Below are 23,663 nucleotides of genomic sequence, written 5' to 3' on the forward strand. Positions count from 1 at the left end.
CACCTGTTACACCTAAAGAGCACTCTTAGACCATCAAAGGCTGATATACTGGACATAGTATGAATGCTACAGGTCACTTGGGTAGTGTTTTCTCACTGATGTGGCTTGGTGTGATGGGACAGGTAAGGCCAGATGCTCGCGGATGTAGAGAAAAATTTATTTTGTTTCGACTTTTGATGGGTGAACAGACCAGGGTCAAAACAAGGAAAGCCAAGGCAGGGCTAATCCAAATCATACAGGTAAACAGTCCGAGTCCAACAACCAAAGACCAATAACAAACCAAGCAAACTATACAAAAGGGGTAGGAAAAAAATCAGTAGTCTGGAGAACAAAAAACACAATCGAAACACAGGAAAGCAATCAAGGAAATAACGCTCGGTATGCACAGTCAAAACTAGTGGCAATACCTCGCAATGCTGGTGAGGTCTAAACAGGTTTATATACAGGTGGGAAGTAGAAAACAGGTGCTGTCAATATTCTGGTGATGAGGATCTGAATGAATGTGTATGATTGGATGAGTCCTTGACCTTGCGAGGAATGGCATGTTGGGTGTTGTAGTGTGCTTGGAGTTCGGTCGATGTGACACTTGGTATGTGTTTGTTTGCAAAAGGACAGCTAAAACAAGTCCAGGGTAAATATACATTTCATCCATTTTTATAGGGGTGTATTTGTGGTTAAAGTGCTCTTGTACTTTAAAAATACTTGACTGGGATTTAAATTATGACTTAATCTTCTGGAAACCATCCATAATGTCACTGACCCTCATTTTGTCTTTCATGTTGTTTCTAAAGTGTATAGTTGGACCATGACAGTGTCAATAAACTGCCAGTGTAAAATTATTTCCCAGCCACACTACATCTTATACACCCAAAGTGACAGAAATGTCATGTTTTTGATTCATTGTTTAGTATTAGATGTGTTCAGTTGTCCAAATAACTATTTTATCTATTTTACCTCATTGACATTTTGATTAAATAGTCATGTGTCCTAACTATGACCATCCACAAACAGTAAGTAGGAACCATGTGAACTGAAACCTCAAACTACAGTGGTTGGGAAAATACTGTTTTGCACTGGCACTTTGATATTGTCATAGTCAGGACATGTCAACATTTATGAAAAATATCATTTTGATGTAAAATGTTTTACTTTTATTGCAAAATGACAGAAATCCACTGTTTTTGACTTATAACCTCCCAGGTGTCCAAATACCCATATTTAACTTCAAATTTGTATTTTTCATAAATTTGCATGAGTCAAAAATCCTGCGTCCTGACTATGATGCATCCTGACAAATTCCCAGCATAAAACTAGGCTACACCCACAATAACAGAAATGACCTGTTTTTGACTCATTTCACCTAGTACTATATGTGCTCCCAGTTGCCAAAGACATATTTTACCTGAAAATGGCATTTTTCTTAAGAGTCATGTGTCCTGACTATGACACTATCCATACAGTGTGTAACGTGGAGCGATCACGAGGCGGATGCATGAGCTGAGAAGAGCGAAATATATTAAGGGCAAATCCATAATCAGAGTCATAGTCACGTTGCAGGGTCATAGAGCCAACACAAAGAGTTTGGGAATACATCTTAAACAAACAAACAAAAGCACATGATGAACTAAACTAATAATAATAGTCAATGACATTTACAATGTTTGAAAGAGGAAACAGTTCACAGCTGTGCTAAATAAATGTATTCTGCTGCTGTGTAAGACTGGGGTCAGTGTTTGTTGTGTTGTTACAGTCTCTCCTCAGACTCTGCCCTACATCCCCTTTGCTTTGGTCACTGTGATCTTCCTCCACATTATCGTGGCTGTGGTTTATTACACCAAGAGAAACAAAGGTAAAAATTTCATTAGCAAGCTGTTATAATCAGATTGTTTTCTCATTGTGTCTATTAACATCCATTTTACCATGTGCAGAGTCAGTTCCTGAATGAACTGAATTGTTCTTGTTCATGTGACCTACTTCAGTGTCAGAAATGAGCAGAGTTCACTATAACACTGCTGGTGGAGATGGAACAGCTAGTCTGCAGTAGAGAAGAAAACCAAGAGAAATCAACAGACCAGCTACAGACCTACACACCTGTTTAACAGACCTGCCACACACATCTGATCAGCTGTACCCACTGACCTGAACAAGTTTGTGTGTTTGTGTGTTGGAGTTAGAGAGTCATCATAATGTCTTCATTTGAATACACTTCCTTTCCACTGTAAGTGTAAATGTCAGGTCATTCATTAGTCTGTAGTTTTGAAGAGTGTGTGTATGGTGTGTAGCAGTAGTCCTGCTGTAGCTGTGTGTGTGTGTGTGTATGTAACTCAGTAAGAACGCAGGTGTGTGTTTATCTGCTCCTTGTGCTCCACGCTGCTGATGGTGAGTGTTACCTTCTCTCTACAGGTGTTGTCATCCTCATATATTAATTTACACAAAGGTATTTATATCTGGGATAAGCAGACAGCAGCAGCACCCAGCCATCACAACACCTAAAAAACATTTGGATTGGTGTTTAACTCATTTATTATGACGGTACAGTGCGGTCACAGCTGTCAGAAATGGTGATCTGTGTGCTCCAGGTTGTACAGTGACAGAATTTGTTGGTCACAGATTTTGGTGTAACACCATCATTTAACCATCTGATGGCTCAGAGCAATGTCCGTTTCTGAATATATTCTTAAATTCACCTTAAAGGTACTTACATGTTTGATATCACAGTGTTCAGAACAATCTCAGCTATCTTCCTAATGAGGTAGAATTTGACATAGATCACTGTATAAAGTAATATTATGGAATATGGAAATTTTTCATCTCATATGAAAAAATACCTTTACTCGTGTGGACCTGTTTGGTGATTGAAACAGGTTCACCAAAGTAGTGAAATACATGAATAAAGTAATATTAAAATGTCTAAGAAATGTCTAAAATGACATTGTGTACATTTATTGAGTAAAAGCATGGTCTGTTAGCAACATTTAGCAGCTTTTGTTCTAAATTAAATGACCAAAATGTGCTCCTTCAGTTTAGACTCCAAACATGTCTTGTCCACCTGGGTTAAGGGAAAATAAAAATAAATTTGCTTCTTTGCTGACCTGTTCCGTTAAGTGGCACTGAAATCTGCACTGTGGTTCAGTCCAGAAAATAGGAAGCAGTGCTAATTATTTGCTAATTGCTAATTAGATACTAGCATAAAGTAGAAATTGTAGGGACAAGACTAAGACTGACAAAATATAGAACTAGAGGACTTGTGGGGTTTTTTGTTTGTTTTTGGTACACTTGAGAAAAGAGGCTAACTGCTAAATCAAAATGTTAAATGCTGTAAATGTCAATTTAAATATTGTCAATCTAGAACTAAATTCTAACTCCAACAACCATCATTTTGCTCTATGATTCTGTAAAAAAATGTATTGCATTTTATTACTACATTATGCTATTTTTCCTAAGGAATCATTTTTCTGCATTTTATGTGTGTATCTCTAGGATTTTTTGATATTTGACCTTTAAATAGCAGCATATTTTTTTCTGTTATTAATCATGTCTTTTAAGGTCAAATGCCAAAGCGTTGGCTGTACGCATCACTTCCATTGTGAGAGTCTATTGTTGTTTCATAAATAAAGAGCCAAAGCAGGACAGAGAGTTGTGGTTTCTGTTTACACCAACGGATGACCACATACATCATGTAGGTGTGCGTAGTGCAGTTTGACAGCAGAATGTGTGTAGAGTGCAGTTCACTGACAGCAGTTGGACGCCACTGTTTGTTACTTTCTTTTTAGGACCTTAGAGTGGAAACCATTCTGAGCTGTGGTTGGGCTCACATGTACACATTACTGGTGTACAAATTCAGGGCATTGGACAGACAAGCTTGATCAGGAGGGCTGAACACCAAAGTAGAGCAGATGGTTCTGCAAATTTGTACACAATATGAAACCAGATCAGTGACATGGAAACAGACTCACTCAGATTCAAGAAAAAACACCAAATGTGAAAATCATCTTGTATCCCAAACAGGCAACTCTGGTTCAGTGTTTGGTGTGAAAGGGTTCATATGTAGGCTGGTCATAGAAGGTGGTTGCTTAGGGCAGTAGAGCAGCATTGAAAAGGTTCTGCAAAGTGAATTTATTTTGCTGTTGACATATTAACTATATAGTTATACTAAAATATAAAGATTAGGAGTGTAATGGTACATGTATTCATCCCAAATCATCACATACACATTACAGTTCTGTGTATGCAGTCATATGGAGAGTATGTGGTAGTCTAAATGTGAAAGCTGATGAACGTAATGTGGAATCAAATTTCACACTCGCAAATTCGCCGCCAAAAAAAGCTATCAACACGCTAGGCTGGATTTAACTTAAGCTCGTTAGCAACATTTACTGAATCATTAACACTATGAGCTGTTTCTTTCAAATCACCTGTGTGGGAAAGTTTCCCAGTGACCTGAGTGGTGGACGAGGACAGTGTGTTGGTGTTGTAGAGTCTGTGGGCAAAAACACATGAACATGCAAATTCAACAGCATCACCCAGATGTGTTTGTTGCTTTTGTCCCGTTGTACCACACAGTGATATCTAAACTGGGATGTGATGGATATCTTACAATCAAAGTGCTTCTGGTGAAGTGGAACTTGGAATCTTCTTCAGATATATTTATTTCTCAGGCGGTTATTAGTAATCCTTGGATCATTCTTACTACAAACTTGTAACTCTTGTTAAAATGAACTTATATTACAATTATAATTAGTTTAGCATTACTGAATTTGTAATGTGTCTAGCTAGGGGGAAATTGACACACATGCACACACACACACACACACACACACACACACACGCACACACACAACTGCTGCAATATGGCCAGACCCACATTTGAAGGACCTGGAGAAAGACATCATTATACACACCCTAAATGTACGTTCAAAGTGATAAAAATCTGCTAAAGTGATACACCACCGCCCACCCCAAAATACACACACATGCTCCCACACTCACAAATACATGCATGCTCCCGTGCACACACTATCACTGTGGCAACAGCTACTGGTTTACAGATGTGACAGTTCCCAGGATGCATCTCTTCCTCCTCATATATGTATTGCTAATGTGGGTGCACTGGGTGCAATGTGTGAAATGTGCACACACACACACACACACACACACACACACACACACATACACAAGACCATGATACTTTTGTATTGTATTGCATTCAGTGTGTTATGCAGTGGTAGTTCAGTGGTTAAAGTAATCAGAAGGTTGCCCATTCAAACCCCACTGCTACCAAGTTGCCACTGTTGGGCCTCCTCATATATGTATTGCTAATGTGGGTGCACTGGGTGCAATGTGTGAAATGTGCACACACACACACACACACACACACACACACACACACACACATACACAAGACCATGATACTTTTGGAGATTCATGGGCTTTAGGTTCTGCTGTGATTCAGCTCTGAACTTCATAGTATAATCAATAAATCACTAACTGACTCAGGAGGGATTCTGAGGAACAATGTCACATTCACTCCAGTGACACTGTGATGTTTCAGAGAAAGTCAGATGCTCGAGGATAAAATGAAATGTGGTTTTAATCAGAAAAGGATAATCCAACACAGTCAAAACACAGGCAAGGGACAGAACCAGTACTATGGGATAAACAGAGCCAGGGAGCATCACAGAGAGGAACTACAGTCCAGGTCGAAATCTAGAGAGACAAAATATTCAGGCAGACAAATACAAGATGGGCAAAAAACAGAAATAAGAAACACAATATATAACATTCATAAAGCACTTTTTTTCCGAAGCAACTTACAATTATGACCAAATACAATTAGATCCATTGAGAATTAAGGGTCTTGCTCAGAGGCCCAACAGTGGCAACTTGGTAGCAGTGGGGTTTGAATGGGCAACCTTCTGATTACTTTAACCACTGAACTACCACTGCATAACACACTGAATGCAATACAATACAAGTGGCAATATTTCCCAAAATGCCTCTCACAGGCAGTACTACTCTATCCTCAATCCTGTTCTCCTTCTGCTGCTGGGACTCATCCTACTGTATGAAAATAGTTTTTTACATACACCAATACACACACACACACACACAAATACATGTATACACATCAATAACTACACGCACACATTATACAATCAGAGCTATGAGAAGTTCTCAGTCTCACGTTTTTTTCTTCCTTAGCAGAGAGATGGTGACAAGTCGACCAAGTACTGCATTGAACCACCCTGCCTCCTAGAGTCCAGAATATGGCGCACTTCATAGATCGGGGCACATTCAGAGCTGTGGAGGAGTGGCCTCGGGAGAGACCTCATCCAAGGGCCCTGGAATCACAGGCTTCAGAAGGACCAAATGAAACGACCTTGAAACACAAAAGTGAGCAGGTAAGTTGAGTTGATATGTGACTTCATTCATGTGCTTTGTAATTTAATTCAGACCTATAAATTTGGGACACAGCTTGCGACATGACCCTGGCTTGTGGAAGTCATGTGTAGAGAGCCACACTCTGTCACCAGGTTGGTACAGCAGGGTCTCCCTCCCATGTCTGTCCACCACCTCCTTATATCTTTGGTTCTGTTCAATACACAGGTGTGTCTCCTTCCATACTTTTTCAACTACAGTGAGGACCGTAGTGTTACCTTCAGAACATGGGAGGTCTGTAAGGAAATCTAAAGCGATGTGAGACCAAGGTCTGTCTGGTATGGGAAGTGGCATGAGCTTTCCTGTGGGTAGGGTCTTAGGTGTTATACTCTGACTGCAAACTGAACATGAAGAAACATATTTATGAACATCGCCCGTCATGGTCTCCCACCAGTACCAGTTAGCCAGAAGCTGTGGAATACATGTCTTCTCAGCATGCCCTGAAACCAGCGAGGAATGAGCCCACGTCAACAGGCGGTCACGGTACGAGATAGGAACATACTGTTTCCCTGACGGACACACCTTTGGAATGACTGTGTCTTGCATGGCCTGTTCTGTTTCATCATCTATTTCCCATTGTATAGATGACAGGTGTATCCAGCTAGGAAGGACGGTTTCCATCTCCTGTCTCCTCCAAGAAAACACAGAATAAGGTATCAGCTTTAGTATTCCGGGTCCCGGGATGGTACACAATCTTAAAATCAAATCTCGAGTTGTTTAGCTGTACGCATGTATTCCAGATTCCTGTGGTCAGTGATAACAAGAAAGGGATGAGTCGCCCATCTAACCAACACCTTCATTCTTCTAAGGCCAGTTTAATGGACAACAGTTCAGGTTCTCCTATTCAGTAATTACGTTCCACTGGTGATAACTTACGGGAACAATAAGCTACTGGATGTAACTTGGACTTATCTTGTCCTTGTGAAAGTACAATAAAAGGTGGTTTTCCATTCATCACCTTTCTTGATCCTTATCAAATTAAATGCACTACAGAGGTCTAATTTGGTGAAGATCTTGTCTACTTGTAGTAGTTCCAGAGTGACAGGAATGAGAGGTAACGGGTATGAATATTTCTTGGAAATGTGATTTTGGTAGTCAATACAGGGACGAAGACCTCCGTCCTTCTTTTTTACAAAGAAAAATCCTGATACCATGGGGGAAGTGGATTTCTGAATAAAACCTTGACTTAATGCTTCATCTATATATTCCTCCTTGATCCTCTCTTCTTCTTGGGAGAGAGGATAAATACGAGCCTTGGGAAACACGGCTACCTCCAGGAGCTCAATAGCACAGTCGTAGGGAAGATGGGGAGGTAACAGGGTTGCTTTTTTCTTACTAAAGACCAAAGAGAGACCCTGGTATTCCGGAGTGAGGGAAAAGGCTTGTGTATCAGCAGGGCTCTCAACAGTGGTGGAATATAACTGGACAACTGGTAATATCAAACAATTTCTTAGGCATTGAGATGACCACTGAGTGATTTCCTTACGTGACTATGATATAATTGGGTCATGTTGTTCTAGCCAAGGTAGACCTAAAATGACTGGAAATGAGGCATCTTCTATGACAAGAAATTAGATAATCTGTAATGGGGCTCAAATCCAGGACAGATAGCTAATGACCCCAACACTTGGCTGGGTGAGCTACCACACTTTAATGAAGGTGGGCCCATGTGCAAAACAGTTAGATCTTAGAACAGAAAACAAGAAAAGTAAAAACCCAATGGTGGGGAAGCAAACCACTTTGTTGCGAGGCAAACAAGCTCCCGCAAGACTACAGCAGACATAAAGTATCCTCCCCTTATATTGCACTTCAAAGCAATGGAAGATAACAAAACATGTCAAACCCCAAGACAGCACTGACCAGCTCAGTCAGTCTACATGAGGATTATGTCGCTGAAGCCAGGGGTACCCCAAAATCAGTTGCAAGTTGGGAGCTGAGTGTGGAAAAAGGGAAAACAAAGGATGCCACAGGAAGAATGGCAGCCCCGATGCACTGGGGAAAACCAAACTCTGAAACTTCCCAAACAAAAACAGAAAACAGGGCAGTACTTTAGTGGCTAAGGGGAGCCTCGGGAGAGAGACAGACTCGAGAGGGGAAAACTGCAGAAGGGAGGGGACGTGTAAAAACACAGACACCCACAGTAGAAGAGCAGTGTAGCACAAGGGCTCACAGACATCGATACCCATAGTTACAGGCTAGGAGCTTGGCTCAAAACTTTAGCAAACACCCAGCACTGAATTACTGGGCTTATATAGATCTCTCCCCAGCTGTTGGGCATCAAGCCTGATTAGTAGCGTGTCTGACTCGGGGCCTCCCTCTGGTGGCCGGAGGGGGCCTCGGCCTGGTGCCAACCCTTATATGATCTCTGAGTGGTGTACGTTTGTGGTAAGTTTTATGGATGTAGTGCAGAGTGTAATGGAACCGGCTCCTACTGGTGATCCGTTCAGAGCCGCCAGGCGAAGAGGCTTGGGTAATAGCTCCACTGGGATGTCCCAATTCCCGTACAACGTGTGTGTATGAAGTTTCCCTCAGCTCCTGAATCAACTAAGGCTGCAAACACAGAAGATGGTGCAGGAGGCCCAACATAAACAGTTTTAAAAAATGACTTAACGATCATCTTTCTTGGTGGCAAGATCTCTATCTTGTTTTCTGACGTGGGTTGCCTGATGCGTCTATGGCTCAGTGATGCTCGATTAGGTCGAAGACTACAATCCCTGATAACATGTTCTAAGTAGCCGCAGTAAAAACAGAGACCATCTTGGAGTCACATTGCATTGGTTCCGCTGTCTGCTCTCGTCTGAGCTCTGGTCTATAACTGGGAGAGGGATAGGTATGGCGAGAACTACTAGTTCTACATGGTTTTTGTTCTTGGATGAAATGATCCAGATGTATAGAAAGAGGTATAAGCCAACTTAAATCTAACTTTTCATCTCAGCAAGCCATTTCATGTAAAACCTCTTCACTGAGACCGTTACAGAAAGTGACGATCAACGCCGCCTCATTCCATCCACTGCCAGCAGCAACTGTACGGAATTCTCATCCGTAGTTGGCCACAGAATGATTGCCTTGGTGTAATTTGGTAAGTATCTCCCCACAGGCTTTTTCCTCATGTGGGTGATCGAACACAGCCTTGAATTGCTCAATAAAATTGTCATAAGATGCCAGTTATACATTAGCCCAGATGGTAGTCCGCCAGGTAAGAGCTTTGTCAGTTAGACGAGAGGTAATGAAGAAAATTTTATCTTGATTAGAAGGATATTGAAATACAATGAACATTGCAACATGAAACCACTTGTCTGGGGAGCCATAATTTTTGGGTTTACTCACAGGGAGGGTTGGTTGGATACTGCTCATGGCGGTAGTAGGTGCAGGCGTGGGACTGAACTAAGAAGGAGTAGTCATCATTTGTAGCTGGGATGTAAGTTCTCTGAGACTTTGTCCTAGTTCCAACATTTGAATTTGTTGGTCTGCTTGTTGCTTGCCTATAGTATCCATTGACTGTGTGAAACCCTCAAGCAACTGGTGCTGTTGGTGGATTAGTTGACCCTGGTTGGTCAAAGCTTCCTTCAAAGCATCTGAGGCTGCGGTCTGCATGGAGGCGAAGTATTCTGTTTTATGTGGACCAGGCAAAATCAGACGCTCACGGATAAACAAGTAACAGGTAATGGAAACAGTCACAAAATAATTACTAACTCAAAAGTAGGGAAAACAGTCTGTGTCAAAAAACCATAAAGACCATCAAATAATCCAGGCATCAGACTCCAAAAGGGGCAGGCAAAAATCAGAAACGGGAAACATTAAGTCAATGTTCGGTACACAGAAAAACAATCCACAAGAGCGTTTGGTATGCATAGGACTCTAGAGGCAATATTTCACAGTGTCCTAATGTTCGAGACAGGCTTAAATAATCAAGTACACAGGGGAGTTCAATATTCCGGTGATGACGATCTGACGTGAAGTTCATAATTGGTGGAGTCCTGGGTTGGGTGAAGAACAGCCTGCTGAGTGTTATAGTGTGATGAGGAATCGGGCGATATGACACATATGGGCTGAATGCTGGAATGTAAATAATGACCAAAGCAGATATTAACACACAATGGTACTTTTGCCAATGCAAAGATGGTGCAGATAAGTGTGAAAAGATAATGGAGAGCTCAGACTGGAGAGGCGACATTTCACTGAGGCATAAGAAAATAAAAAATGGCATCCTTGGAGGGTGACACTCTATTTTGGTGGTGGTGGAGGCAACTCCTTTGTTGTAAACCATACTGGTGTCAATAAATACATCTGTTTTTATCTACCATCCTGAACGTTGACTCTCATTGCCTGTTTCAGTGCTTTGATGTTTTGCATGACTCATCAGCTCTGTAAATATCTGAGCATCAAAGTTTCACATCCGCTATTACCATCAGTCATCAGCCATAGCGGAAATCACAGACTACATGATCAAAAATCTGCTAGCTGCAGTTCTTTGTGAAATGCATATGATTCCTAGTGCAACCACAAAAGTGTCCCCTTTCAAAGTTTTGATGGGAAGACCATTTGAGCCAACCTCCTGCTAGCTGTTTGGCACACTCTGATCAGGTTGTGCCCTCATTAAGAGCCACCAACTCTGCCCCATAAACCAACTCCTAACTGACACTGAGGAAAGCATGGAGGAGCAATGCAATACACCAAGTGCCCCGGTGTGGTTTTGACTGCATCCACAACTCCCACAACCCACCAATCACAATTTCAACATGTAACCTGTGACTGTCAGGTTGATCAGGGGTGAGGCACCCTGACAGATGGAACACATGTGTGTCACAACAAGACTTTTTTAAGAGGGGCTTCTGTGAAGCTGATATGTAGGGTGATGCCACCTGAAGGAGATCAGGCTAACCAACCTTGATTAGCCCCCGGCTTGTGGCTTCGCTCTGGTAGCCGTGAACTGCCGTTGCAAGCCACCCATTACTTAACCAACATCATCTCAATTAACAACACTGGAGGATGCCACAAATGTTCAATGAACAGGTAGGTATTTCCATGACTTTTCAATGCTAAGCTGCACACCATTGTTGGTACTCTTCAAATATCCTCTGATAAATGGTTCCAGTGTCCTGTGTGCAGCTCAGGACTTCTCTCCAGGCACCTGAGGTTCACAAAGATGAAACCGGACTCCTCACTGGGGGTTGACCATCCAGATGCTTAACAAACTGCTTTGAGGGTAATAAGAATGCTCTGAAATTAAAATGCTCCTTAACATCTGTTCAACACTTTTTAAAAGTCTCAGGTAGCCAATTCTTTAGCTGCTTTAATTCCACCTGCTATTTTCATTAATAAGAAGAAAAGATCCCTTTGAACTGATAGTTAAATGAACTGACCAAACAGGGTAGTAAAAATATTTGGTGTGTCTGTTGGGGTCAGAAGTTTGTCAAAATTTCATTTGAATACACTTCCTCTCCACTGTAAGTGTAGAACATTCAGTAGACTATATTTCTAAAGAGTGTGCATGTTACTGTGGGTTACTATGGATGTCAAGGCCTGTTTGATACTCAAAAAGGATGGCAGAGGCCCTCATCCTGGGAATTTTGAACTGTTTCCATCGGGTGTTTTTCACAGACTGCACATTAACTGGGGGAACCAAAAGGGTCATGTGGGAGGGTCTGTTCTACTGACCTGCTTGATGTCATCAACATCACCCACATCCATGCTGCCAGAGTCAGTGACTGACTGATTGAAATATGAAGTTTATAGCTGGATCACAGGAGAACCTAAAGCCCACAAAACCATGGGGGGGGGGGGTATCACTATGTACATTTAGGGTGTGTGTAAAATGATGTTTTTCTCCAGGTCCTTCAAATGTGGGTCTGGCCATCCTGAAGCAGCTGTGTGTGTGTGTATGTTTTTGTTTGTATGAATGTGCATGGATGCGGGTGCATGTGTTTTTATGTGTGTGGCTTGGCCACCTCCTGTCACGTCTCTGTTGTACTGGGACTGTCATGACCTTTCATTGTTACCCTACCAATGTCAGTGTCTGTCTTTGTCTGTCCCCATTACTGTCTGTGTAACTGTCCCAATTACAGTTGTGGTTCCAGTTCCTGTTGTCCCGCCCCTGTCCAGCCCATCTCCCATTCTGATCCTGTAGAGGTTCCTGCACCTCCTTTCAGACGACCTCCAGTCCATCCCACTGTCCAGCCTGGAATCCTGTCCTCTCCTGTCCCTGAGTCCTGGTGTCAGTTTCCTGTCCAGCCTGCTGTCAGGTTTCTGGTTGCAGCACAGGGTCCTGTTTCCACCCCTCACCCAACCGACTTTTTTTCTCTTTTTCCAGATGTCCCTGTCAAGGTTTCTGTCCCCAGGCCAGACCCTGCCATGTTACACTGGCCTCGGGTTCGCTTGTCAGCTGATACGCACTTCAGGAGCTGCACGTTGGGGTGGGTATGTTCACGTGTGCTTTCATTTTCATTAAAAACCACATCAAAGATAACTCATGCTTGCATCCTGCCCCACACTCGTTAAACCGATGCGTGTTACCTCCATTGGTAGATGATGTACTGAATGTCTTCTAACCTGTTGGAGATGTCATTGTAGTAGTAGGTTTAGTTGAAGCTGTTGGACTTGTTGTATCAGTGTCCACTGGAGGAGGATTTACAGGTTTATATGGAGCCTCTGCAAGATTAGAAAAGTGTGATCAGTTATAAGTAATGAGGGTTCAGGGCTGTTATGTATTTAACAAGTTTAGATTTTCTACTACAGAACTGATGTATGTACAGTTTGGCCAAGCAGATGTGTTCAGTTCTCTGTTTGTCAGCGGTGGTGATACGTTGGCTACGTCTGAAGCTGCAGGGCTCTGTAGGTGCAGTGTGTCCTTCAGTCGTTTTCTGAGAGTGAATGAATTAGGGGCTCCTGGGTCGAGTCTCTCTGTCTCTCTGTCTCTCTCTCTCTCTCATTTCAGTTCAGTAAGCTTTATTGGCATGACCATATACAACTATAGTATTGCCAAAGCGGTATTACAACATGAACATTACACAACATTACAACCTTTGCAATCATGGAAATTAAGAATTCTGTTATAAAAGAACTTGAAGAGAAACAATAATTGGTCTGAAATAATAATAATTAGAAGAAGTAAAAGCAAAGAAGTGAAAAGAAAGGAAAATAAATAAATAATAAGGATGAAAAATAATAAATAGTTAATAATAATAAAAAGTTGATAATAAATACTTAATAATAACAAATAGTTAATAATAATAAATAGTTAATAATGATAAATAGTTAGGTAACTTTTATAAACTGGGTAATATAGTCTGTGTGTGTGTGTGTGTGTGTGTGTATGTGTGTGTGTGTGTTTGGGTGGGTTAATCACTGTCCCTCATCTTATGGGAGGCAGATATGCATCACCCAGCTAAAGCGCTGCTTTTCTTCTTTTCGCCCAGTAGGATGGGCAGTTTGTCAGTGTTAGACAGACACTTAAAGTTGGGGTGGACCGTCTCAGATTTTTTTTTGCTGACACAGTCTCTGTTCTCTGGGCAGACGCACATGTGTAAACAAAAGTTCTTCATTTCCAAAACAGGTAGACATAACGTCAGAAGTAACAAAATGATGCAAACTAAACACTGACTAAACAGAACACCAAAAAAGGAGAACAACGATACAGGAACTGTGCAGAAGCAATAAAACTGTGATGGAACGTTTGATACTAAGACATCGAAGCTTGTATCACACAGTGTCCGGAAGATTGTATCAGTTACTGTTACCACTAATGTTAGCACTAAAGTTACTAATAACACGTGACTAATGATGCTTGAAGCTTCAAACGTCACCGAACCACAGGATGAGGGTGAGAGTGTTTCATAAGTTTGGCACTGTCCTATAATGTATCTTTTTACTAAAAAATTGGAAAAAAAAAATTGTACAACTGTGTCTGTTACAACAGCAGGTGGAATTACGGCAGCCACAGAACTGGCTACCTGAGACTTTAAAAAAAAAAGTGTGAAAAGTGTTTAAAGGAGCATTTAATTTCAGAGCATTGTTTGGTTTTTTTTTACCCACAGTGCATGAAACATAAGTCAGAGTGTATTTTAGTTGCACGTGTTCAGTTTGAGTAGTGTGATTCAGTTTCAAATTTGATGTGGAATTTGTTTGCAGGAGTAACGTGTTTGTTGGTCAAACAAACTGATGTTATATAGACTATCGACTAAACATATACAGCCATAGACTGGAATGTCCAATTAAAGTGAAAGCTAAAATAAACAAGTTGACAGTCTATAGATTATTAACTAAATGTCTACAATCATGGACTGAATTCTCCAAATAAAGTGAAAGCTGCACTATGTAGATTGTATGCTGTCCACTACACTATAGGACAGAAACCTTGGTCTCACCATGAGAAACAGTGTCATCTTGAGGACTTACTGTGCCCTGGGCCTACATGGCATTGTGTTTATTGTGCCCTACGCTCTGGTGGAGCGATGTTTACCATGCTCTGCCCCTGGGTGATGTGGTGTTTAACATGCCCCAGGCTCTAGGTGGTGCTGTGTTCCCGTGCCTGGGCTCTGCTGCATCCCTCCCACAGGATGGTGTGGTCATGCACTGTTCGGTGAACTGTGCTGGTGTGGCCGTGTTTCCCTCCTCCACCTCCCGAGTCTGGGTCCATGACAACACCTGTAGTGAGAAGGTAACACTCACCATCAGCAGCGTGGAGCACAAGGAGCAGATAAACACACACCTGCATTCTTACTGAGTTACACACACTGCACACAGCTACAGCAGGACTGCTGATACACACCATACACACTCTTCAATACAGTCTACTGAATGACTTCACAAGAACACTTATAGTGGAGAAGAAGTGTATTCAGATGAAACTCTGACAAACTAACCACCACACACACACACACCAAATATAGAGATGCGGTAGGTTTTGTAAGTTGTCATGTGGTACGTCCTCTTTCTTCCTTATCATTCAGTGATCTATCAGATATTCTCACATTGTCAGTGAGGACGGTCTCATTCTTAGTTAAGTGACTCCGTCCTTTGTCATAGAGACATGATGTAGAAGCTCAGGGGGTGAGATCCAACATAACCTCCCTCACTGCTGTTTGGTCATTTCAATTCACTACGACCCCCAAAGTACTTCAGAGGCTTATTAATGAAAACAGTGTAACGCTTCTTACTTGGAATGAGGAAAAGGTGCTACGGGGTAACCGCGATGCGTGGAGTTAACATGGAGTGACACACACACTGGTGTGGACAATCTGAAAGACTTTTATTCTCTCCTGGACCACATCAAGCCAGGTCACACGGCTACCATCACTGTATTTATACGTAAAGGAAACAGTACAAAGCACCGTACAGCGTTAACAAAGAAAAAGGAGTGTTGAGAAGATGAGCAGAAAGGTGACGGTCGCCCCCCTCACTCTCGTGACATTACACACAACTGTGTCTGTTACAACAGCAGGTGGAATTACAGCAGCCACAGAACTGGCTACCTGAGACTTTTAAAAATGTTTGAACAGATGTTTAAAGGAGTATTTAATTTCAGAACATTATTTTTATACACAGTGCAGTGCATGAAACATAAGTCAGGGTGGATTTTAATTGCACATGTTCATCTCGAGTAGTGTGGTTCAGTTTCAAATTTGATATGGAATTTGTTTGCAGGAGTAACGTGTTTGTTGGACAAAAACTGGTCTTCACTCTGTAAGAATGTCACTCCACCACTAGAGTTGTGAACTCTACTCACACCACAAATGTACTGTTGCTTTCAGCTTCTGCATATCAAAAGCCTTTTCCTGGTCCATGCAATAACGTACAGGCTAAAGGTATGAATTATGTAAGTCAATAAAAAACATCAGTCTTATAGAAAATTTGACTTTTTACAAATAAATTATAAGTCTTGATAAGAAATTTGTAATGTTATAATCCCAGTGTTGCCATATGATTTACATAAAATTGTAGCATGGGTCCACCTAGTGGTAAAATGTTAGATTGCAGTTTTTACTAGATTGTAAATTGTTGGTTTGAATTTTTTTTTTTTACATGTAAACTCATAAGAACTCAGCTGATTATCCTACATTTTGACTCTATTCTCTTGATTATGAGTAAATACAGTGCCTATTCCTACAAAGGCATAATGATCTATTGCACTAATGTAAATTGTACTGTACTGTTACCGCCAAGATTTATTTGGTTAAAGAAGTAACATTTACTGTCACCAGGTAATGATTACTAACTATGATTATTTGCTTATTTGTCTTAGTGCATAGATATCTGTGTGTATATATATATATATATATATATATATATATATATATATATATATATATATATATATATATATATATATATATATATAAACTGTAAAATCCACCTGATAAAAATAACTGCCAGAATGATAAATTGATAAATTGGTAGCCTAATAACCAAGTCTTTATCAAATTTATCAACTTTTACAATACGTTTTCAGATCATATCTAATGCTACAATGCTACAGCATGGTTTCTAAATAACACACATACTTTTATATACTCACAACCCACTTTACTAGAAACAGAGAGACAACTTGGGACACAGGGTCTGTGAGTTTGTAGACAAAAACAAATGCATCTGATTTAATGTTTTATATATGAATCCAAAGGGAATTGTGAAATAAAATTAATTGTCATAATTCATAATTGGTAAACAGGACAACACCTGATCATATCTTACATGTTACCTGACTCTTAAATATGTACATGTATCAACTGGACTAGTGAAATTTTATTAGCACTTGAAACAAACTGGTGTGGCCATGTTTCCCTGCTCCACCTTCCGAGTCTGTGTCCATGACCACTGGGAGGCGTGTCTTTGGTGGGGGAGACTGTAACGGTGCCCTCCGTCTGGCTACGGTGGCAGCTACCACGTGGCTTTTGTTTATATTGTGTCTTTTGTTTAAAGGATCTTTGTGTTTTGCTGTTGTGTCATGCCACGCACAGGTCGCATGTGCTCCGTCTCAGTCACTGTGTCACCTGTGTCGTTATGTCTTTCTTTCTTTCCTTTTAAACCCCCTTTTTTAAGTGCTGTAACAGTTATTGTTACGTTGAGTTTCTTTCATTGTCTTCTGTCATTCTTAGTTTCTCTTTGTTTGCTTTGTCTGACTCTTCAGACAGAAACTGGCACTTCCTTCCTTTTTTGTACATTCTTCACCTGTGAAAGAACGCATGCATCTGTATTCATGGTTGTGGTGCAACTCTGGAAATCAATCACAGCTCGGGCAGAAGATATTTCAATGTTTTATTTAAGTCCACTGTGCCCAGTGTTGACACAGCACAAACCTGTTCTCACTTTCCTGAACCCTTTATCCATCTGTCTGAGTTTTATAATTGCTAAACTTTAGTGTGTCTCTTGATCTGAGAGGACAGAACACAAGAGCTGAATAACAGGAACCATGTGCGTGATTACAGCTGTCAAATGTGATGGAAAGGGTGAGTTGCCTGTCGTCCAGGAAAGGAGTACTTCAGGAACAGCAGGGGGGTCAGGGAAACCACAAGGGTGTAGAGGAACTAAAGAAAGTGTGTGTGACCATGGGCTCACTCAGAGGGCTCACTCTCCTTACAGTTACTCTGTAAGAGAGACTGAGTCACTTGTGCACAAAGGTATTATTAAGTGAAGCAAAGCACTTCTGAGATAGTTCTGAAGTCCTAGAGAGCCTGCTTGCTGCCCATGGTGCTGAAATTACAGAGTTAGTTTCAGCACCATAGACAAACACAAATGGAGCCATTTAGTAAATCTTAGTTCTTTTTTTGTTGAGGTTGCTGTTCAGTTTCCAGTTTTGTATGAAGGATTTACTAAAGATTGTGTGCTAAACATATATTCAGTGCTAACATTTCTCTCAAGGTGTGTCTCTCAACATCTCAAAAAGTTTAAGTCAATGTTACACAATTAACACAACTCAGAGTACTTATTCTATATGTTACATTCTACATAAAATTCACCAGGTTGCCTTTACATTATGTGATGATGTCATTAGTTTGATGTTACATTATCAGTTATGATGTGTATGATGTCATATCCTGAGTTATCATTATTTTGATTCATATGGTTCCTCTTGCTAAAAAGGACACTCTGGGAGTAACATTAGCTAATGTTACCTTAAACAAAAATCAAGAGAATGCCAGATTGATCCTTCCCAAAAAAAACTGTTGAAGCTAAAATTGTACTGGGGAAATTTTCCTGTGGATTGGGGCTGTGAATTAGGGGGGAAAAAAAGACAAATAGTGTGATTAATCTCCTTAGTACCTTCAGGATGGGAAAGAAAAAAAAAAGATTCCTACTTACTGCTTAGTGTCATCAAGGAATGTTTTACAATATAAGTAGATTTTCCAACAGTTAACTAAAAGGTGAAGTGTGTGACAGGAAGTTAATGTTTATCATTTCTCTTACATTATCTTAGGGGGAAATATAAACATGCTGTGACAATTTGTGTGTGCTTCAATTAAGTAGTATTAAGGCACACCTCAAATCCACCATGTGCAGCTCATCTCCATCAGGTGGACCTCCACCAGGCAGACCTCATCTTCACCAGGTACACCATAACTCCACCAGGCAGAATTTAACTCCACCAGGTAGACATCAGCTCCATCAGGCACTCGTCAGCTCCACTGGGAGGTCTGTAATATGTAAATTAGAGTCACATCTAACCTTAGCATTCCTGCTCGAATTCTTAATCAATCATTTCATACACATCTATCACTGAATCCTGTGGAACTGGAAAATGTACAAAACAGACATGGCAAGGAGACAAATGTAATGACACAAGCTTCCAGTTTGTTTGCTCTTCATGTATGCTGGCTGACCATGAAGGACTTTCCACAGAAGTTGGTACCAACTCTCAGACCTCTTATTCTATCAGAGTTCACAAAACAGTTTATTCAGCTCATGTCCTGAACTTGTGCCAAACCAAATCTACTAAGTCAATAAAAAATCTCACAAGCTTAAGTCTGCTTGCCTGATCTTGTTAGAATAGCAGAAAAAGTACAAATACTCTTCAGCTAACTTTGGGATCAAATGAACACTGGACACAACATTTGAACATTTGACTCTTTGTATGTAGGTTAGCTAAGAGCATGATCATAAGAAATCTCAGTAATACTGGCATGCCAGGCACTGCAGAGACAAGCTTCATAACCTTACCAATAGAATCATGTGCTAAATAAAACATATAAGGGGTTTAATTCCATGTGAGCTGGAACTGAATTGAAAATCAAAATTCACTGCGTGCACAATGCTGTTCTCCCATTTGGAATAAAATTAACAATATACTTCAACAGCTCCACATCTAGATTGCTTTCTTTGAGGGGCAGTAAAACATAATGGGTTGGCATGTCATGCTCACAGACCGGAGCGCAGCCCGTTTCCATGACTACCTAACCACTTACTTGTTTTCTCTCTCTCTCTTTCTCTCTCTCTCTCTCTCTCTGTTTTATTCTGTTCCCTCGTCCGTTGTACTTTCTCACTGTTCTCTCGTCTACGTTGCTTTCTCTTTTCGCGTCAGGTGTTGTCCCGTTGCTTCGTTTCTGTTTAGGTTTCTTTAGCATTTTCATATACGATAGTGTTGTGTGCTTTTCCTTTTAGTTCTGTTACCTGTGTTTGTCTCTTATCTTTAGTCTCGCTAAAGTAGCCTGGTCTGTTTGCTCCCCTTCCTTGTTTCTTCTTCCCTCGCTTGTCTTAGTTTTATGTTTCGTTGTTTTCCCGTTTGTCTTTCCTTAAATATTTATTTCCCTAATTTACGTAGTGTTCATCCTCACCCTGATTAGCCTGTTCTTCTTTTGTTTGTTCCTTGGTTTTGTCCTGTATTGTGTTCTCCTGGTGTTTATTAAACTTGTTCCTTTTCACTGTTCTGTCTATAGTTTCTTTTCTCCTGTTTTTGATTCCACTCACTCGCATGTCAGAGACGATGGTACTACGCACGTGTGTTCGCCCTCCACCTTCCACGAGTTACACACGTTTAGTAATATTTTGAAATCCAGAACTGTATTAAGGGCTTGATTAGAGGAGGGATGTGAGGAGATGCAGTAAAAAAAATACATGTGGACAACCAACCGTTTGTAAAACATATCTCCCTTTCCACGACATTTGGATTGATATTAATGTGATGTCACTTAAGATGTCTTACTATTGTCACTCTAACCTTATGTGTGATTTACACGCTAAGTTACGTTGGGCATATCAGGAATTCCTCGTATCAAACGAGGTGGATCCGTAGAGTCTCGATCTTTCTCTTTACATTGGTGACTCAGTGGAGGGTTTGGTGCGTCATGCATCTGCCTTGCATGATTCTAGAAATGCAACAAGATCTATGCACTTTATTCAAGAAGCAAAATTATAACCAGCATTAACCAGTGAAAGATGTTTGGAGTTAATAAAACAAAATATTGTCTTAATTATCTTAATATATAATTATATGCATTTTTTCTCTGTAAAGGCAAATAAATGTTACACCATCAGCTCATGCTACAGTACGTCTATGCATTTAAACCACATAAAGGCTCAGAGAGAGTTTGCAGCTGATCCCGATGACAAATGATGACAGCAGAGCTAATGATACAGGCTTAAATTGAAATATGAGGTAAATAACTAAAATAAAAATGCATACACCTGAGACTGAAATGTGCTTTGTGGCCAAATGTGTGCTTTCAAAAAGCTTTCAAAACTTGCGATGGCGAGGAATCATTCAAGTTGTGTGAAGGTTCTCAGAGAGGTCAGTGGTACCGAGAATACAAAGAGCTCTGAAAGTACTAAGTACATGTTAGCTAATATGAAAAAAGACTGCCATCCTGTATAGCTGATAAAAAGAACTGCACTTATGTACACAGATCAGTTAGTGTATTCGAAGACCGCAGCAGCTGAGTTTGGAATGAGACTACACAGCCTCACAGGAATCAATACCAGAGGTAACGATGCCAGCGTACACGGTTTTGGCATCAGTAATGTTAACTAAAGGATAAATGCTGTGCAATGTTCCTGCTCTATTTGAAACAGCCCCTCAGTGGTTAATGTTTAAAGGACTGACCTCAGATTACACCAAACAGGCTATAAAATGTATGAACTCAATCCCAATAGTTTACTGCTGACAGGACGTGGATGGTAAGTAAATGTACTGTAAGATGACTGATATTCTGGAGATACAAGTAATTATTTCCTCAGATCTTGTTTGAACTAAATGGCAAACACTTCAACAGTGATCTATTACATCTTTAAAAATGTAAAAACTGAATTAAAGACTAGACTCAGAAGTAGTCTCCATGAAGGCTATCACGTATATACCTCTCTTATGAAAATCCATGTGTTGACTATTTTCTAATGTAATAGTTTTGTTTAAATGAACCTGAATGTGACACATTTTAAATCTGTGCAGTGCTTCTGCAGGTGTTAAAATGTGGGGAAAGGTCCAGTGCTGTTTGATTGTTGTCCTCATACTGTCAGTGGACTGGACTGTAGGCATCAAGGACCAGGATCATGATCATGACCATTCAGCAGATCACCATCAACATCTCCATCATGGCAACGATGCAGCCCACCCCCACCACGATGGAGAAGACAAACCCTGCCACAAACTCTCACCCCACAATGCAGACTTTGCCTTCTCCCTCTACAAGAAGCTGGCCAGCCGTCCTGACACCCAGGGCAAGAATATCTTCTTCTCTCCTCTGAGTATCTTCATGGCTCTATCCATGCTGGCCCTGGGGGCCAAAGGTGATACCCATTCACAAATCTTCAGCACCCTGGACTACAGTGCTCTCACAGCTGATCAGGTCAATGAAGGCTATGAGCACCTTCTCCACATGCTGGACCACAGCCAGGATGCCCTACTGTTGGAGATAGGAGGAGCTGCAGCTGTACAAAAAGGCTTCAAGCCTGAAGACAAGTTTCTGAAAGATATCCAGCACTTCTACAAAGGTGAAGCCTTCAGTGTGGACTTTTCCATACCTGAAGTCGCTGTGCAGGAGATCAACAAGTTAATTGCCAAAAAGACCAAGAACATGATCACTGATATGGTCAAGAGTCTGGATGCTGCCACTGTGATGATGCTCATCAACTATATGTATTTCAAAGGTAAGAGTAGACAAGTAGATCCCACTAGAGATTAAATAATTTTTCATGTATTTCACCTGAACTGCAGTAACCAGTTTTGTATTTCACTCTGTCAGGTAAATGGCAAGAGGCTTTTAAAGTGGAGGACACCAGCAAAGGTGACTTTCATGTGGATGAGAACACCACAGTGTCTGTGGATATGATGAACAGAAATGGTGAATATGACTTCTACTATGACCAGGGCAACTTTACGTCTGTTATCATGCTGCCATATAATGGAAACGCCTCCATGATGATCGTCCTGCCTGACCAGGGAAAAATGGAGGAGGTGGAGAAACACATCAGTAAGGATCACCTCAAGTACTGGAAGGACAAAGTCCACAAAATGTAATGTATCATGAAATGCTTTTTAAAATATACTTTAATTTATACATATTAAGTACTACCACAAAGTAAAACCTTTACTCCCTGACAAGGTTACCAATGACAAAAAAGTATTAAATAAATATTTTTGCTTATGCTATTCCATGTAAGAGTGCGTTTGCATGACTGACCATGTCTGTTCTCCAGCACTTTGGACTTGTATATGCCCAAGTTCTCAGTGTCTGCTTCCTCCTGTCTTGGGGACACTCTGAAGGACATGGGAATGGTTAATGCATTCTCAGACAGTGCAGACTTCTCTGGAATCAGTAAGGGGGCCAAGGTGGCAGTTTCCAAGGTATGTGGAGAAATGCTGTCATGTCTAGAGTGTCACATTATGAGTGTGGGAAATATTGTTAATAGACTGCCCATCTTAAATATCCAGTAGAATTTTGACTGCACTCTGAGCCTCAAATTAAAAAAAAAAAAAAAAGTGAATTTCTAGGTTTGCCTCTCTTGATATGACACAATATAAAGTTACATTTGTATAGTGCCTTTCAAGTACCCAAGGACACTTTACAATCAACACACTGCACAATGCTTTTACACCCAGTCAACACACTGGTGAGATGCAGCAGGCAAATTCCATCTGTTGTCCACCAAGGACTGTTCAGAAGTTAATGCATCTACTGCTTACATACATTAAAGTGTCATTCAATGACTGCCCAGACTGGTCCTTCCCCACAGGTCCTGCACAAGGCCGTCCTCAGCGTGGATGAGCAGGGCACTCAGGCTACAGCTGCAACTACTCT

General features: G+C 40.9%; 2 protein-coding genes across 5 annotated transcripts in view; both read left to right on the top strand.

The window, feature by feature from the left end:
- LOC145647441 (matrix remodeling-associated protein 8-like) overlaps positions 1 to 3,618 on the top strand; it is a 31,014-nt gene extending 27,396 nt beyond the window's left edge. For all 4 annotated transcript variants that reach the window (XR_014116339.1, XM_081695468.1, XM_081695467.1 and 1 more), the window contains 2 exons: positions 1,751 to 1,849; positions 1,980 to 3,618. Coding sequence is in view for 3 of the 4 variants with exons in the window: in XM_081695468.1 (XP_081551594.1) it covers positions 1,751 to 1,849; positions 1,980 to 2,044 (164 nt within the window). In the remaining variant the exon portion in view is untranslated. The remainder of the gene's footprint in view (positions 1 to 1,750; positions 1,850 to 1,979) is intronic.
- Positions 3,619 to 21,821: 18,203 nt separating this feature from the next.
- LOC145660118 (alpha-1-antitrypsin homolog) lies at positions 21,822 to 23,067 on the top strand. Its single transcript, XM_081724092.1, has 2 exons — positions 21,822 to 22,512; positions 22,608 to 23,067. Exons 1-2 carry the CDS (start codon positions 21,834 to 21,836, stop codon positions 22,880 to 22,882), a joined length of 954 nt encoding a protein of 317 aa, XP_081580218.1. The 5' UTR covers positions 21,822 to 21,833; the 3' UTR covers positions 22,883 to 23,067.
- The last annotated feature ends 596 nt before the right edge of the window (positions 23,068 to 23,663 follow it).

This window comes from Electrophorus electricus, chromosome 2 (assembly GCF_041902795.1).
Source record: "Electrophorus electricus isolate QZ-2024a chromosome 2, ASM4190279v1, whole genome shotgun sequence".
In the NCBI taxonomy this organism is placed as follows: domain Eukaryota; kingdom Metazoa; phylum Chordata; class Actinopteri; order Gymnotiformes; family Gymnotidae; genus Electrophorus; species Electrophorus electricus.